Source organism: Peromyscus leucopus, chromosome 5 (genome assembly GCF_004664715.2).
Source record: "Peromyscus leucopus breed LL Stock chromosome 5, UCI_PerLeu_2.1, whole genome shotgun sequence".
Lineage (NCBI taxonomy): Eukaryota > Metazoa > Chordata > Mammalia > Rodentia > Cricetidae > Peromyscus > Peromyscus leucopus.
Window position 1 is genome coordinate 81,524,038 of NC_051067.1, and position 16,479 is coordinate 81,540,516.

General features: G+C 43.6%; 1 protein-coding gene across 2 annotated transcripts in view; it reads right to left on the minus strand.

Annotated features, from left to right (window-relative positions):
• Nucleotides 1–9,682: 9,682 nt before the first annotated feature.
• Tox3 (TOX high mobility group box family member 3) overlaps nucleotides 9,683–16,479 on the minus strand; it is a 100,342-nt gene continuing 93,545 nt past the window's right edge. For both annotated transcript variants that reach the window (XM_028871538.2, XM_028871537.2), the window contains exons 6-7: nucleotides 15,353–15,433; nucleotides 9,683–11,685 (exon numbers count right to left, since the gene is read on the minus strand). In XM_028871538.2, coding sequence (XP_028727371.1) covers nucleotides 10,933–11,685; nucleotides 15,353–15,433 — 834 coding nt within the window. In that variant the 3' untranslated portion in view covers nucleotides 9,683–10,932. The remainder of the gene's footprint in view (nucleotides 11,686–15,352; nucleotides 15,434–16,479) is intronic.

The window sequence follows — 16,479 nt, forward strand, 5'->3', positions numbered from 1 at the left end:
ACACATAAGCCCACATCTCTCAGCCATAGCCCATCCTCTTCTCCTCGAGTCCACCCGCTTGTGCTGTGTTGTGTCATTAGGCATCAAGTTCCAGATCTCACCTCATTTCCTCCATAAAGGTTTAGGATGGAAAAATGTAAACATAAATTTAAAATAATAAAATGAACCTGAGAGAACTACACAACACATGGGAGTGTACACACACACACACACACACACACACACACACACACACACACAGGTAGTAGGGGGGGAGAGAAAGAGAGAGAGAAACAAAAAATTGATGGCTCCCTTTTTAGTCACATTATAATGAGAGTGCCCCTAAAGAAAAGAGTGAGCAGCTGCTGTGAGCCGCCACGCAGCCCCACCCTCCACAGTATTCCTTTCAGCCTCCCACGTGGATCTTGTCTACTTTTGTTCCCACCTTTTTTCTCCAGCCACCCGGGCTGCCTTGCAGGGTCTCGAACTGGACACCAGGAAGCCCTCGAGCCAGTCCTTGTTGCCTGGGGCGTTCTACTCCCAGCAGGCGACCTCTTCCATGCCGCTGTTTCAGGGAACCCTTCACTGACGACACCATCAAACTTGCTCTCCGCTCTGCATTACTCCTCTGCCCTCCCTAGATCCCTGCTTATTTCTATTTCTAACATTTCACTGAGTCCTCAAATACAGAATTAATGAAACTACATGCCCTATCAGAATATAACACTGTAAGAAAGGGAGCCATGTAAATATTTGCTGAGTGGATGTAGGAGTGAATGACTCAATTGGGTGATATTATGCCTATATAGGAGCTAATGAAATGATGGAGATAAAGGGGGAGAAGTCAGATAAATAATCTATTTCATAGAGCCTACACAGAAGCCACAATATTAAGAAGCATGAAAAGATGAGAATATTAATAGGTAAGACATTCACAGTGAACTCATGGTGGAAGCTGTAGTGCTTGAAAGAAATCCCTAAATACTGCGGTTACATCAGAGAGGACAACTGTTGCCTTTTATTAGCAGTCCCTTGGGCTGCTTGTAGCATGGAATGAAGTCAGGTTGGTAGGACGCACAGTTATAATCAAACAGTTGCAGTGCATAGGCCGATCACAGCAGTTCCTAAATACATATGCATATGTTTGTGTGTGCTAGCAAGGAAAAAAAATGTCAGAGCCTCGGAGTGAAGCCTAAATGAGCAAAACCCTAAGCATCCTTGCTCACTAAGCCATCCCATTCCCCTCCTCAGGGGGAGCTGATTCTGGAGTTCATTGTACGAGTTGCTATTCTCGTCAAATCAGGAGCATTGTTGGCCGTTTTCCAAGCCCAGGAAACAGTGAGACAGCTGAGAATCTCTGAAAGGCCAGATCTACAGTCAGGCATAAAGGTACTAAAGCCACACTTCACTACTTTCCTCCTCCAGAGCCAGAAGGCCACATGGAAGCATTGCCTTCCAGACGCCTATCTAAAACAGGTTATTTCCATCAGGGCTGGTAACACTAAGCACCAGTCTCTAACATAAAGAGGGAGCTTATTGTCACTCCCTCACATCTAAGGCACAAGATGTCCTGCCTGTTGTGGCCTGGCCAAGGGCATTGTCCCTAGGATACTGAGAGATGGACTTGGACTGGTAATGTTCTCCAGGTGGTCATGCATTCCTCTGCATCAGAAATCATAGGAACAGGAGCAATGTTCCGACAGTAAATACACTTTGCTCCTCACAGTCCTGATAGTGAAAATCAGAATGGAAGCCATGACTAGATAAAGCCTCTAGTTGTCAAAGCCTACCGATTGTCCTATGTCTCAAGCAAAGAGTTCAGCTCAGGAAGAGGGACCAAGTGGCAACAAGGATTCCTGTGCCCATCCACGTGATTTTAGAGAAAAAGACCAGGCACGGGGGAGATGGCTTAGGGGTAAAGTAAGCTGAGTCTGGATGCCCAGCACCCACCCAGAAGACCAAGCACAGTGCCTATGCCTGTAGACTCCTGCTGGGCTCTAGAGGTAGCAGGAGCATTGTGGCTTTGTGGACAACGAGTCTTGCCCAGTTTGTAAGTTCCAGGATCAGAGTCCTTATCTCAAAAAGAAATAATTGAAGAAGTGATTGAAGAAGACATGACTTGGATCTCTGACCTAAATAAACACACACACACACACACACACAGCACATACAAATTGAAAAGGCCACCACTGAAGCCATTTGTTCCAATGCTCTACTGTCCCCTGCTGTGATCAAGAACAAAGAGCTGTTTTGTGAATACAATTAAAAGAAACTTTTCAAAACTTAAAAGGTGAGTTTTCTTGGGGGCTGCTTTGTAGCTTGGTGGACCGTGAGGGACATACATTAACCCCCTTTTCCCACTAGGAAGAATAGTATCCAATGATCACATCTTCTAAATTCATCAGTTCTACCGAGAAAGATGACAGTGAACATGTGCTGATGTGACATCTGTCACAATTTGGGCCAGTCTAAGTGTCCTTTCCTGGTTTGGAGAAACCAATCACTACCCAGAGTGGCCTGTGCTTTCCGTCTTTTGTAAATGATAAGTATTGCTATCCATGTCTCCCCATTCATGTGGGTGGCCTAATGAGATTGGCTTTTGAGGACTCACGGGTGACTACAGAGCGTGCTACCGAACCTAAGGGGAACTGGCTTTCACCAAGAATGCGAGAAATAGAACCCAGACAAGGTTTGTAATTCTGCCAAACCTTGAATGAGTTTGTAAACATCATCATAAAATGTTACCATGTTTACATCACATCGCTTATTATTAAGGACTACTGTGGAAGTATGAGCAGAGCCTACTTCTTAAAATATTTTTATATAATAGCTATGGCATTCAATTATACAATAGTAATTGTGCCTAACTGTACCAAACCCCAGTCTGTTTTACAACTGCTTCTCACAGTGAGCTCACAAACTACATAAACACCATCTGTATGAAACATAAAATCCTTAGCTGTTCTAAGAACACGGGCATACCAAATGTAGCTTATTAATTCTGTAGCCATTTTCATGGCTGATGTTTGAGTCTCAACCAACCACCTCACCCAGATGATCTTCCATGCTGTGTGCATTCTGTCTTTGGCTTACGCTTGGGTGCCAGGGTAGCAAGACTCATTGCAGGCACCATGACCCAGGTGCCCAGAACACTGGCCCACATTTGCAGTTGTTGTTGTTTTTCTTTTCTTTTCTTTTTTTTTTTTTTTTTTTTTTTTTTTTTTGCCTTGAATGAATTTTGCTCTGCAGAGTTTGGGGAGTGAGGGAGGAGCAGGGGAGATAAGGGTAAAGCTACCCAACAGTGGTGCATCCTCAGTGTCCTTTTCAGAGTGCTGGCAAGGCTGTGTACCTCTAGAAGTCCTCAGATGCAGTTTGCTCCTCACCACGCAATTTTATTTTTTAAAAAGAGGGTAGCATCTAAAACAAAATTCTGAAAAGTTCTTGTCCAAGATAACTAGGAACTTCATTCAAGAGGCTGATCCAGAGAAGAACTGAGCATCGTTTCCCAGCAGCGTACAGAATACAGATGTAGGCACAATCTACAAATAAACAGAAACATCTTAGCAGGAAGTAAGTCAGCTGAATCCACCAAAGATCATTTGTGCCCATTCTCAAAAGGCATTGTGTTTGGATTGGCTGCTTGTGTCTCGCAGCTTGTGGAACCCAGGCTATTATTTCTGGGCTTTTTTAATGATCTAGAAGCAAATAGGGATCATCAAGATTTAGCATATTTAAATTTTGTAACATTTTGTTGACAGAAGTCCTGATCTCCCTGCCAATCACGATTCTTGGGAGTTAAGCTAAGTAGCTCTTTTGTTTCTTTTGCTGGGGGGTTGGGGGCCGGGTAGAGAGATGGTAGAGCTAAGGCAAAGCTGGTTTTATTTGCTGTGTGAGGATACTGTACCAAAGCATGAAATTAGGTTCTGCTTTGGAAAGAGCTGTGGTTGGACTCATGTTTATTGGCCAGAATATTCTGAACATCATTAAGAAGTTGCCAGGTAGGTATGCCAGCGCTTGGGCATGGTTTATGAAAATGTTATTATGGACAAAATGGTGCCGTTTCTTCCAGGTAACTGTCCCAACATTCAAAGATGGATGTCTTAATTTGGCATCCAAAAGCACACAAGAGGTCAGACTGTAGGTAGGTAATTTCCTCAGATGCTGTTATTTGTCCCTGGGGGCTCCACGTGCTCAATACCAATTACAGAGGAGAGGATTAAGAACGGGGGAGAGAGGGTGAGGCGTAGCACAGCAGGCCTGAGTAATTTGGACTAAGATCTTGTGTCAAATTTGCAAATTACCAATTAAGGCAGGTTTAGGACACGGCATCATTTTCGCTCATTGTGACAAACTGCAAACGAAGGCGCTCTGCACGTCAGAGGGAAGTGACACATAGCAAGGAAGGCTATCACAAAGCATCCTTCTTGGGAACAATATATCCTTGGATGCAAGGCAAACTGACTGGAAAGAAAATGTAGGGCAGAAATCTGAAAATAAACCCAAGACCCAGATCTCAAAATAACCATTACGGTGTTGAGTCTAGAAAGTCACTCAAAGACTGTGTGAGTGAATGCCCCGAGTATTTGCTCACAGAATGCTCAGGATTGGCATTGCGTGGAGGTATGTTTAGAATTCAAGTCTACTCAATCTTGGCAAGTAACCAGTTGCAAGGTAGTTTTAGTGCTTTATTTAAAATCAAGACAGTAATAAAATCTGTTGACAAGAGACATATTGCCTTTGACAAGTAGCTGGGCCAAATTCACCATACCCAGCAAGGGCATGGATTTCTCAGAGACGGAGAGGAACCACATGAAGGGTGGTGCAGGGCGGATGTTCACTGTTCCCAGGGACACCTATTCCCCCTACTCTCCCACATTAAGTGGATCAATTCCCTGGGCTCCTTAAATCACGCATAACAATGCATACCCACTTGACTCTCCCCCTTTGCCATCTTATACCTGGGAAGCAATACATACTCTGCCTTGGTATTGGCACCGCACCTAGTGTTCTAATACTTGAATACAAGGTGAAGCCGTTTGCCAGAATACAAGCTAACAACAGAAAGACACTGTGGTAGCAAAAACAATCAGACTGGAATGTATTCACACCAAAATAAAGTGCCATGTGGCACAGTGCCCCATTGAGAACATGGGTTAGGTGGCGCTTGCTCTGGCTTGCTGCTTGCCTAGCCATGGGGAAAACATGGATTAATTACTCTGTTTAGTGTTGTGATGGATTTCTGTCACCCATCTACACCCACAAGCATACGTTACACATCCTACACCCTAATACATAAACACACATACAGATGCCACGGATAGTCAAGCATTTGACAGCAAATGAAATTAACAGGACACTAGGGTGAATTTCCAGTCTAGTTCTGACTAGGACTTTCGTCAACAGACATGGGAACAAGTCACAGTTCCTCTCTGTGCCTTGGTTTCCTAATTTGTTATGTGTTAACACTCCCATCTCACCTGGCTGAGAGATGGAAGGAGTCATTCATGGTAAATTGCTTTGGAAAGTACAGCCTGCTATACAAGTGCTGGGGATAATGAGGCATTTTACAAAAGAGCATTATTCGTTTGCTAAGAGGGGTGTGCATCCACACGCCATCCTCTATCTGCGAAGGTTCTTCTTTGAAATTAAATTGAGACCATAACCAGCCCCCCCACAAACCCTAGAGCCGCCTGAGGTTTGACTTAGCAACAAAGCCAGGGTTTCTTTTCATCCTTCGTCATGTTGGAGTTCAAGCAGTAGGGACTTTACCAGTAGTGAAAATAGCTTTCTTTTCACAGCACACTCAAAAAATGATCTCTCTTGATGCTAACATAAAGTTAAGGCCTATTCTACTGTGGCCACCAAAAAAAAAAAAAAAAAAAAAAATGCCTTGATTTGACTTTCGTGGTGGTGGTGGTGGCAGTGGCACACCTCAGAGAAGAGGACGGGAGGGAGCACGGAGCGATGCGAAGAACCAGATATTGAGGAACACTTCCCAATGGGGATCCTGATCAATTGTTCTGTCAGGTTTTAATGCCAAGTGAATCGCACCCTTTTAGTGTTCAATCCCACCTTTCTCACTTGAACACCTTCAGAGCCCAAGTTCAACACAATTCCTCAGCAGATCGTCAACTAACGTCACCCCAAACTCCCTTTCCAGTACTTTCTCCTGGCTCACCTTCCCAAGAACACTGCACGTCCACATCCCCTGCTTTGCAGTGCCTGGACTTCCAACCTGAGTCTTCTCCCTCACCTCCACCCCACTTCCAGATTGGAGATGCCCCCTCTTCTAGGTCAAGACTTCAATCTTGGCTCCTGACAGCCTCCGCAAACCCCAAAGGCACCTCCTAAACATCACAAATTTCATGCAGCTTCCTCCAATACCCTAGCCAATCACAATGTCTCCCTGTCCTGATGAGAATTTTCATTTTCTCAGATTAAAGAGAAAACCACACACATTTGTTTGATGTGTCTCGTTGGCACACCTAATCATTCTGTGTGGTGGTACCTTCTCTGCCTCAAAAGGGGGAAAACGAAAACTCCACTGAAGGATGGCCTGTTACGATTTTTTTAAATCTTTATTAGGGAAAATTTCAAACATAGACCGAGTAAACAGAAGGTGCTATTTATCTCTGCCTTTCCTCTGGGACCCATCACAGGGTTCTGCATGCTGTAGAAGTAAATTTAAGTAATTAGGGCCCAAGGCAAATGGAGCTGTCTGCCTGCATATCTGATTCCACATCTCCCAGGTGACTTAGTGTTTTCTCAGTAACACACACCACCACACACCTGTAGGCTTGCAGTCTACACAGATGAAACCCATCCACCAGCTTTAGGATTCAGGGAACACGTGCACCTTTGAGGTTAGTTTGAAGGATATAGAGCAAAACTCACATGGTTAAGAATATTTTTTTAAGAAAATCCAAGTCTGGTTGGATAACACCCATACTGCCTTTGAGGGACAACCTACATTTCTCAGAACTTCTGCTGGATCAAAAGTGTAGGTTTTTTTTCACTACCTGTTTACTGCTGACAAAAATCACTTTTCAACTGTCTTCTAGTATCCGCGCCCCCCTCCAGCCACAGATTCTTAAGTCTGTTATTTTAGAATATTCTTTTAAACTTGTGCCTACCTACCCATTAGTTTTCACACTGTCTCTTCCCACTCATGTGTGTGCATGTGTATGTACATACATGTTTGTGTGCTAAGGAGCAATAAAACCCTTAAAGTGAGCCCGACTTCTAGAGTGATGGATTACATCTCCATGCCGTGTCATATGCAATTAACTCAAATGGACTGTACAGTACATTATTCTGTTAGTGCGCAGAAGATCAATACGTATGAGGGAAATCCACCCCAGCCCTCCACTTTCCCATCCGACTCTCGTAGGTCTGGGATGGATCATGCTACTGTGATGTGTACACCGCAGCTAAGGCAGGCAGGTGGTGCATAGACACCATTCAAAGCTGGCCTATTCACTCCCGACTCCTCTAAGGCTCCATTCATGCATAGCAAAACACCATCTGGTCCTATTTTGCCTCCAGCAATCACAGCTGACCAAAAACGATAATAACAGCTGTTGCAAAACAAAAGCCAAACAAAGGGGGTGGGTGAGGGGGAGGAAAGGTTAGCTTGAAGTCCAGCGCTGAAAATGCTCTGTGAAGTGAGAGCGGAGAAGAGACCGTTCAGATGTCTGGAGCCCGCTGAGTGGACAGCAGAGGACTCCTACCTCAACTTGAGATATTAATCCATCTGCCTTGAAAGCCTTCAGACCGCCGTCAGGTGGTAATATATTGCAGAAATTATGCTGCACGAAGGCATTTAAGTTTCTATTCTTTGAGTCAGGAACTAACGACCCCATGTCAGCTGAAAATGAAAAGTCCTTATGCTCTTTCATCAGACGGCCATACAGGTGAACACAGAAAGGGAACACAGTTAGCTACAGTAAAAAAAATAATATCTCCACAACAGGGGAGGGATGAGGTGTGTGTGTGTGTAATGGAGATAGGGTTTGGGGAGGGAGAAGACTCTTGACATCCCTAGAACACTTAAGGATCTACCCAATAGGGTACCATGCTTCTCATACTGATTTTCATCACCCGGATTTATTTCTGACCTACTAAAGAAAGAATACCAAACCCTTATTTAGAGGCAGGGACAGAAACCAGTCACTCAGTCAATTGAAGTGTAAAGCAGTGAACGCTGATTAAAACAAGTTGGTAACAAGAGTGGGGGACTTGTCACATGATTCAGGTCTTTTGATGTTTTGAATATATAGTTTTGCCTGGTGATTAATTTTTTAATTGTAATTAAATCATCTTTTTCTTCCCCTGGAACTGACCATCAGTAGCTTTACATAATTTGATGAATGTGATAAAACGCTAAGATTTACATATTAAACACCAAGTCATGGAATAGCTGCGACAACACCTGCCTCTAACGGCAAACAGTTGCAAACAGACCTCACTTGCAATTAAGCCTCATCACTAGTGACATTTTCTTCCCCAGCAATACTTCATGGGTTTTCAAAATGACAATTATAGAACTAAGACACAATTACTGTCACATGGAGTTTAGCAATTAATTTTGAAGACATTTGTCTAAAGGTCCCACCACAGAGTATCAAATGGTTCTTATTGCCATGTAACGTTCGTTTCCATTCACAGAGGCCCTCGGAGCGAGCACTGGCTGGCTCCTGACGGGTCTGCGGCAGGCAGCTCACTGCTTTGCGGAACACAGTTGGCCCCTTGTAGATGTGGTTAGGCATCTTTCTAAGACTGTTTGAACACTGATACCTGTCAACTAATACATCTTATGAAAAGCTCCAATTTAGACATAAATTTTTCTACAGCAAGAAGCCTATAAATTTATAATCAGAATCTCTCGCTGTTCAATATTTGTACATAATACAGAGTATGAGAGGATTATGAAATATTGAAAGCAAAATTCATTATTCATAACCCACAACATACAGTAAATATTCTTTGAAGTACAACAACTTTAAGGAATCCATATTCTATTTTTTTTTTTTTTTTGAGTGTCTTGCATGCAGTAGTAAGGGACGCTGACATGCACACCCTCACTCCTTTCAGATTAGGATTCTAGTCAGGGTTGACACTTGCTGTTTTTAATTTTCATTTTATCATAAGCAGTTTAAGACTGTTGCCAGTGGTAATTTGCAATTTTTATCAAGACCTCTTCATTACAGCTCCTGACAGGACAGATGCTGTAATTAATCATGCAAGACAACCGGGGATCATGGTCACACAGCTCTCAAAGGGAAGCCACCACAGAGCAGAAAAGGGGGGGGGGTGGAATGGGCACTGAAATTCTTACTTTGGCCTCAAAATTAGGACCCACCATTTATTTTAATCGAAATAATAACCCAATGGCAGCCAGTCTAGCCCTGAGTCAAAGACAATTGCTTTTTGCCTTACATAAATATATTTGTATCTTACCTGTATTTTATTTGTAAGTAACTTGTGTCACATTTGTATCTTAACAAATAGATAATTACAAAACAAACAAACAAAAACCCCAAACATTTCCCATCTCTTTTCAGGGCCCTGCTATCTGGCTGTAAAATCCAAGTTCTCGGTCATGAATATTGTGTTCCCGGTTGAAAAGGGAGGACGATGCTCAGCTCAAGCAGGCCTGGCCAGGGCCATGTTCCCCATCTCAATGTAGTCAAGGGACCAAAGGTAAAATTTGACATTCCATTTTATTTGAAAAGTGAACAGTGTCCTTGCCCTTGCATCAAAATACAGTCCACAGATTTTACTGAAATGTGTTTATTCTATAGCAAGATAAAAGCATTTTTGTTTTAGTTAAGCAAAATACAAACAACTTAATTGCTGCTATCATAACTCATAAAAAAGTATAAAACAGCATAAAAACACAATAAGCAATGAGGCAATGGATGGTTTATGTCACCAGTGTTTACGTTAAAGCCTGGTTTAGGAAAACTTTACAACACATGATATGAAACTTACAACTTGGAAAGAAAATATTTACATTGATTATTTCGGATGTAGTGTGCCTTTTAAATATTCAATATTCTACCGGTATTACATCATAATAAAAACTCTTGCTTTTTCTTTTTAAATCTTAACTTTCGTAATAACTGTTTCATTTAAGTGCATTTCCCTTTTAAAAATACAGTGTTTTTATTTTTCGAAACTTGTCACTCAAAACACGTAATATAGTATTCACAACTCTTCTAATTGGAATGAACATAATGGGCTAACAGTGGCCATAGATATTGTCACAACATATACTGTGGTTTGATTCAGAAGTCATGGATACAAAGTAGAAGTAAGCAAATAAGTCAATAATTGAATCTAATCACTTGCTTTTTCTTTCTTTTTTTCTGGAGAGATTTAGAAAAAAAATAAGAGCTTTGGCAAAAGTCTGTGATTTACATTAATTTTTTTCATGACAAAAAATGCCATCAACTATTCACATCATACAAATGTTTGTATGAAACTGGATCTTCATATTTCAGGTAGTTACAACTGTGCTTTGTACTTAGTGTTTATTTTAGGGCTTCAGAAGTTCAAACAGCCTGGGAGTGTGGTTCACTCACTTCTGGAGAAATAAGGCCATTTTTTTTTCTATGACTCGGAAAGGCCAGTTTACAGTCATCCATATGTCCCAGGATTCATTACACGGTTTGATTCACATATTGTAGGTATAGCCTGAATAAATAAAAAAGGCAGCACATGACAGAGCGCAGCTTCCTTGTTTAAAAACAAAGTGATGTATAGTCAGCTAAAAGACGCTTCCCAGCTACACTGCAGTTCTTATTGCCTATCTAATAGACACTTGAGAGGACCGTTTTGATCTGTTACACACTGCTGCATAACGAGAGCCAACTTACAAGTTCCAGTCTGCACACCTTCCCTCCTACGCCTCTCTCCTTGGTGCACTCCAATCCGAGTGCCTCATGCACCTTAGAAAATACTGACCTGCGGTAATACTTGAGTCTGTGTCTGAGACTGGATTTGAGGCTGGTGCTGCTGAGAGGCTGGCTGAGGGCTGCCGATGGCAGGAATGGGGGATGTGATCTGGGAGGTGACTGGGGAGTGCTGCCGGGGAGAAGGCTGAGACTGGTGCTGCATGTGCTGCAGTTGCTGCAGCTGAAGATGCTGCTGCAGCTGCTGCTGCAGCTGCTGTTGGTTGATCTGTTGCTGGAGATGCTGCTGTTGCTGCTGCTGCAGGTGCTGCTGCATGTGGTGCTGGAAATGCTGCTGTTGCATCTGCTGCTGAATTTGCTGATGCATTTGGTGCTGCTGCAACTGCTGCTGCTGCATCTGCTGCATCTGCTGCTGTTGCTGCTGCTGCTGTTGCTGTTGCTGCAGCTGCAGCTGATGCTGCTGGGTTTGCACCGAAGGGCTCACCTGGGTGGAGGCTGCTGAGCCAACCATGGCCGTCCCCATGGAGCTTATCAGTGGAGCCCCAATGTTCGAGGGCATGTTGGCTGCGATGGTGACTGATGTGACAATCTGGCTCATGGGTAGTCTCATGGTTAAGGGCTTGGGAGCGATGGACCTAGGGAGCGACTGTGGGAGAGTCTGAGGTGAGGCTGGGACTGTCCCATGTTGAGACAGTGGTGTGTTCAGAAGGAGGGACGATGTCAGATTGGTTGATGCCAGAGTCTGCTGGACAGAACGGATGGTCTGGGCTTCTGCTGATTCAGCAGCAGCCTGCACAGAGAGGAATAAAGTTCCGGAGTGTTATAATCTACAAATATATACTCTATACACTGCCTCAGAAAACAGCCACCACCATTCATGCTGCCCCGTCTCCACGGCCTTCATCATGCGACTGTTTAAGCACTTCCTGAAGGCAGAGTCAAATCTGCTCCACTCCACAGTGAGTCTGGGCTGGTGTGGTGCCTTAAGGGATGGCCCAGCCTCCCACTCACTCTCTATACCTAGAGCCATCCCAGAAAGACAGATCTGGGGCCCTGCCTCACTCAGGAGCCAGCTGCATACCAACTGCAGGTATATGCTACTCCTTCAGTCAGACGGAAGAGCAGGGCTCTATCGGAAGGACCAGTCAGCTACCTGGCTTTCTCTGATAAAGCTTATCTTTGTATGTCACCAGGGTTTGTGACTGGTTGTTACACAGCATTAACTGGGGTAAAGGATAACTGACATGCATTTTAAAAGCAACAGTACTTCATCATTTTGAACATGCTAGCCTCCCTTCTGAAGCAACATTGTGGAAGACAGTGGATTACAGCTCTACCAATGCACATCTCCAGACCTCCGAGCATGTGCAGTCACTCAGGGAGTTCTCAGTTCCGCTTCTACAACATGGCATCACACGCCACTGAACTTGTATAGACGCTCTGATGTGAGAGTTAACTCATGCACCATTCATTCAGAACTGTATCCAGTAACAAATCCCACCCAACACTGAATTGCTGGAAAACGTCAAAACCCTGTTTGCATAACTGTTTACCAGAGTAGCCACTCAAACATAAGGAAAACATAACTACATTCTTCAAAGACACTGGATGGAAGCCACTCATGACCTTAGAAGTGTTTCCGGTTTAACAACTATTTTCAAAGACCCCCCAGAATTCACTGATGAAGCCACAGATGAAGAGAGAGCATTAAAACTTCATACAATGCAACAACCCATTAAACAATGTCGGCAGAGCAATTCCATTTTGTGACCAAAACACACAATTCTGCAGAAATTTCTTTTACACATGCAAAAGCGGTTGGAATGTTTCACCTTAGAGACAGTCTCACCCTTCACTTTTCATAAAATCGCTATTTTTCTACTTTGTTTGCTTGACTGTTTTTGGTGGTGTTAGTGGAACCAAGGGCCTCCTATGTGCTAGGCAAGTACACCACCACTGAGCTCTCTCTCCAAGCTTTGGGTTTGGTTCTTAGAGGTGGGGGAGGGGTAGCAGAGGCCACTACGGTGCGATCAAGTATCATGAGATATCTTTAATGATTCTAAATATTTACTTCTGCATTTTTATGACTCAGAATTATAAAATTCTGCTACTGAAGAAACCTGAAAAAGGCTTCATGCAGAGCCACCGGGTGTATCGGATGGCTCTGGTTCAACCCACCATTGCGAAGCAACACACTTCCATGGGCAATGTTCTCTTGTCTAAAAACCCAATGTAACTGTCACTGGAGGGTCCTAGTCTAAAGGCTTAGGGGAGACAATGCTATAGATATGCAAAAGTATCTTCAGACTTTATTAGAGGACTCACAGTTCCGTAATACAACGCTCATGTACTCTAATATTTAAAAACCACCAGGCTAGTTTTAAGGAGGAAACTAGATGGCAGCTGTCTGCTGACCCTGGTCAGTGGCATCAGAGTCCTAAGGTGGCACTTCAGTGGTAAATGAAGCTGGACTAGCCACTGTGGAGGTGCCTGCCAGATTGATGTGCTGAAAACCTAATGGTATGCTTCTATTAACTTCTCTGAAGATTTAAATTCAGTAGACAGTGGAGTTACAGATTGGGGTGGATGGAAGTCCTGGGCTCTGCAGAGAGGCACACATTGTATGGGAATATGATGCAGGCCTATTGCCAGTCTCTTTCACTGTGGCCCTTATATTCAAAGCTAAGATCTCACACCTCCAAATTCTCATGAACCAGATTCTCTTAATTACTCTAACAGGATTTGGTTTATATCCATCCTCACCATGAAGGCAAGTCTGAGAGTCTTCAACTGATCATCTTCTTAACTTTTGGAACCCTAAACAGATCCAGTTCCTCAGAAGCATGGTATAGCAGCCACCCTGTACCACTGGATGCTGCCTCGTGGGAGGTCACTGTATCACTGACTACTCCACTCTTCGGGTCCAGGTTGAAATTCTTCTAAACTCATACCTCAACTATTACTTTAGTTCTTTTCCAACTACCTAAATATAAATTCTAGGTCCCTGTGAACATCATGTACCAAATTTAAGACAGTAAACAGTTTTTTTTTAATGGGTCCTTTTGAAATTCTGTCTTTTAGGTGAAGGGTCATTAGAGCATATTTGGAAAGAGTTGGGAATCCTGATTCTAGTCCCAACAGTGTAAGTAAGTTATCCCTTGTAGGTCGGTCACAGACTGCAGGATCCTAGCTGTGCTGCCATGTCCCTTTCAGATAGTGGTTCTTGGTTTAAATTCATACATGGTCACTTGCTGACACTCTCACTCCCCAGGGTCACCTATCCTTGCCTCTGGGTACCCCAAAGGCAGACTGGTCCACTTGAGAAGCACACACTGCTGCTCTCCCCAAGGCTCCCACCTAGTCATCAACAACACCTCTATGTGGTTGTGTATACAATGCCCATAGCCCACAGAACCTACTTTCCATTCACTCAGTGTATCTGCCAGGGTGCATCTTCCCGAATCTCGGAAAATGGGTTCTGCTCCTGCCCTGATAAGTGTTTCCTCTAATGAAGTGGGAAGTGTCCCGAGAGCTGTCAATAAAGGCAGGAGGCCCTCTGCTGATCAGATTCAGCAGAGCTGCCAGGGGTGGATCGTCATACGAAGAAGAAAACAACTCAGGAGAACAAGAGAAGAAAGGGACGAAGCCCTTTCAGTGTGGCTTTGAGGCCGTGTGGACTCGAGATAACAATACCGATGAAATGGCATGGGCTTCTCAGAAGAGAGGAGTCCGCTGCAAAAACCTACTAGTCCGAATTATTCACCCCAGAGCCCATCTAAATTCTAGAAAGGCAAAACACCCCAGTAACTAATTGGTAAAGTAATATAGGAGCTTAGCTCTGGTGGTGGGGCTCGGCAGTGGAGTGCTTGCTTGGCGTGTGTGAGGCTCCGGGTTCAGTCACTAGGACGCCATCGAGATGGATGGATAGAGTACCCATTCCTTTTGGATCAAGGGAATAATGACCTAGAGAAGAGCTGCGCTGGAATATTAATGCCTTTTAAAATACATCACTGTATATTCTATGTATAATGCATATGCTTTGTGTCTTAGTACTTGGAACAGGATTTATTTTAAATAATCATGAGACTTATTTATTTATATGATGTGAAACAACTGGTCAAAAATGCACCACTGCTGATTACAATAATGTAACCACCAGAGAACTTACGGTATGTTCAGAAATGCCTGACAAGCACACCTCTAGCCTCAAACTGAAGACATTAACCCAGATCCAACTCCTGACATGCGCAAAGAACAAGGGGCTATTTAAAATATATCTATATGGCTACAAACGCAAATAGAACAGCAAGTCCGTTAGCAGTAGTTCAGCCTCGGCAGCTTACAGAAGCCCCTACTGTCCACACTATCAGGTGAGTAGTGTCTGATGGAGTGCTCTTAGGGAGCCGCACGGAAGTTCCCAGCACCCGAGGATGGCTCCCACGCTGCAGCAGGCTTACCTTAGAAACGAGGCTGGCCCGGTAGGCAGCCAGGGCCTTCAAGTATTCTTTCTTGGCAGCTTCTGTTTTCCTTTTATATACCTATTAAAATAAGACCACAATTAGCACCACCCTCAGGCTATAAATTCTTCACTATAAAACTGCTGCACAAATTAGGTCACATAAACAGAACTCACCTAAAAACCTGGTCCCCCTGGCTTTGGTTTTTTAAATGTTTCACACACACACATACACACACACACACACACACACACACACACACACACACGTGCACAATTAGACAAAAGAGAAAATATGGAGCGATTTCAATCCTAGGCTTCTTTTGGAGAAAAAAGGAGAAGTGGAAGTCATAAATAATAAGAGATGGGAGATTGGCATATGAAGATAAGGGAAGAACCTAAGCACTGGTGCATTGCACAAGATTTGGGCTTCATTTTTCTTAAACAGTCTGATGGCTGGCTGTTAGAACAAAGTAAAACCCTCTTTCCAGAATATGTTAAGTTTGGGGTACAGTTTCCTAAGTTCCGTAGAACTGCATTTTGACACAGAAATCGGTGTGCTGTGTATGGTAAGACGCTCATGGCAAGCCAACAGGCGCATTCAACAGCTGCACCGCCATCCCAGTGAACAAGCTTCCAGAATGAGTTCCTGATGTGCATCTCTCCAGTCCTCCCTTCTGAAGCAATCATTCTGTTTTAGCACTGATAGGGTCTGTTCTTCCACAGATATATAAAACTATTAAAGGTAATTGGAGTTTTATGCAAGCAGGGGAGGACCAACTCTAAAGGAGCCCGTTCTTCCCTTCATTTGTGCTAAGGAGTTGAGAGCGGGCCCCCGAGGAAATATCTCCCACCAGCATGGTTAATCTCGGAATACCTCTCACACTACCTAGTTTTAAAATGAACTTGGAATAAAATTTCAAATGCCCAGTGACAATAATGAGACATGCAGAGGCAGCTTCAAAGTTTGGAGACACACCAGGATAGCACAAGGGTTCAGAAAGATGATCAATGGAAAAGCACGCAGGATGGATCTAATCCCTTTGTAGGGCCCTTTCTGAACAAAGGGGAAAATTCCACATTATTTAAAATGAAAAGATTATCATCAAAAGTTTATGCTTGCAGGCT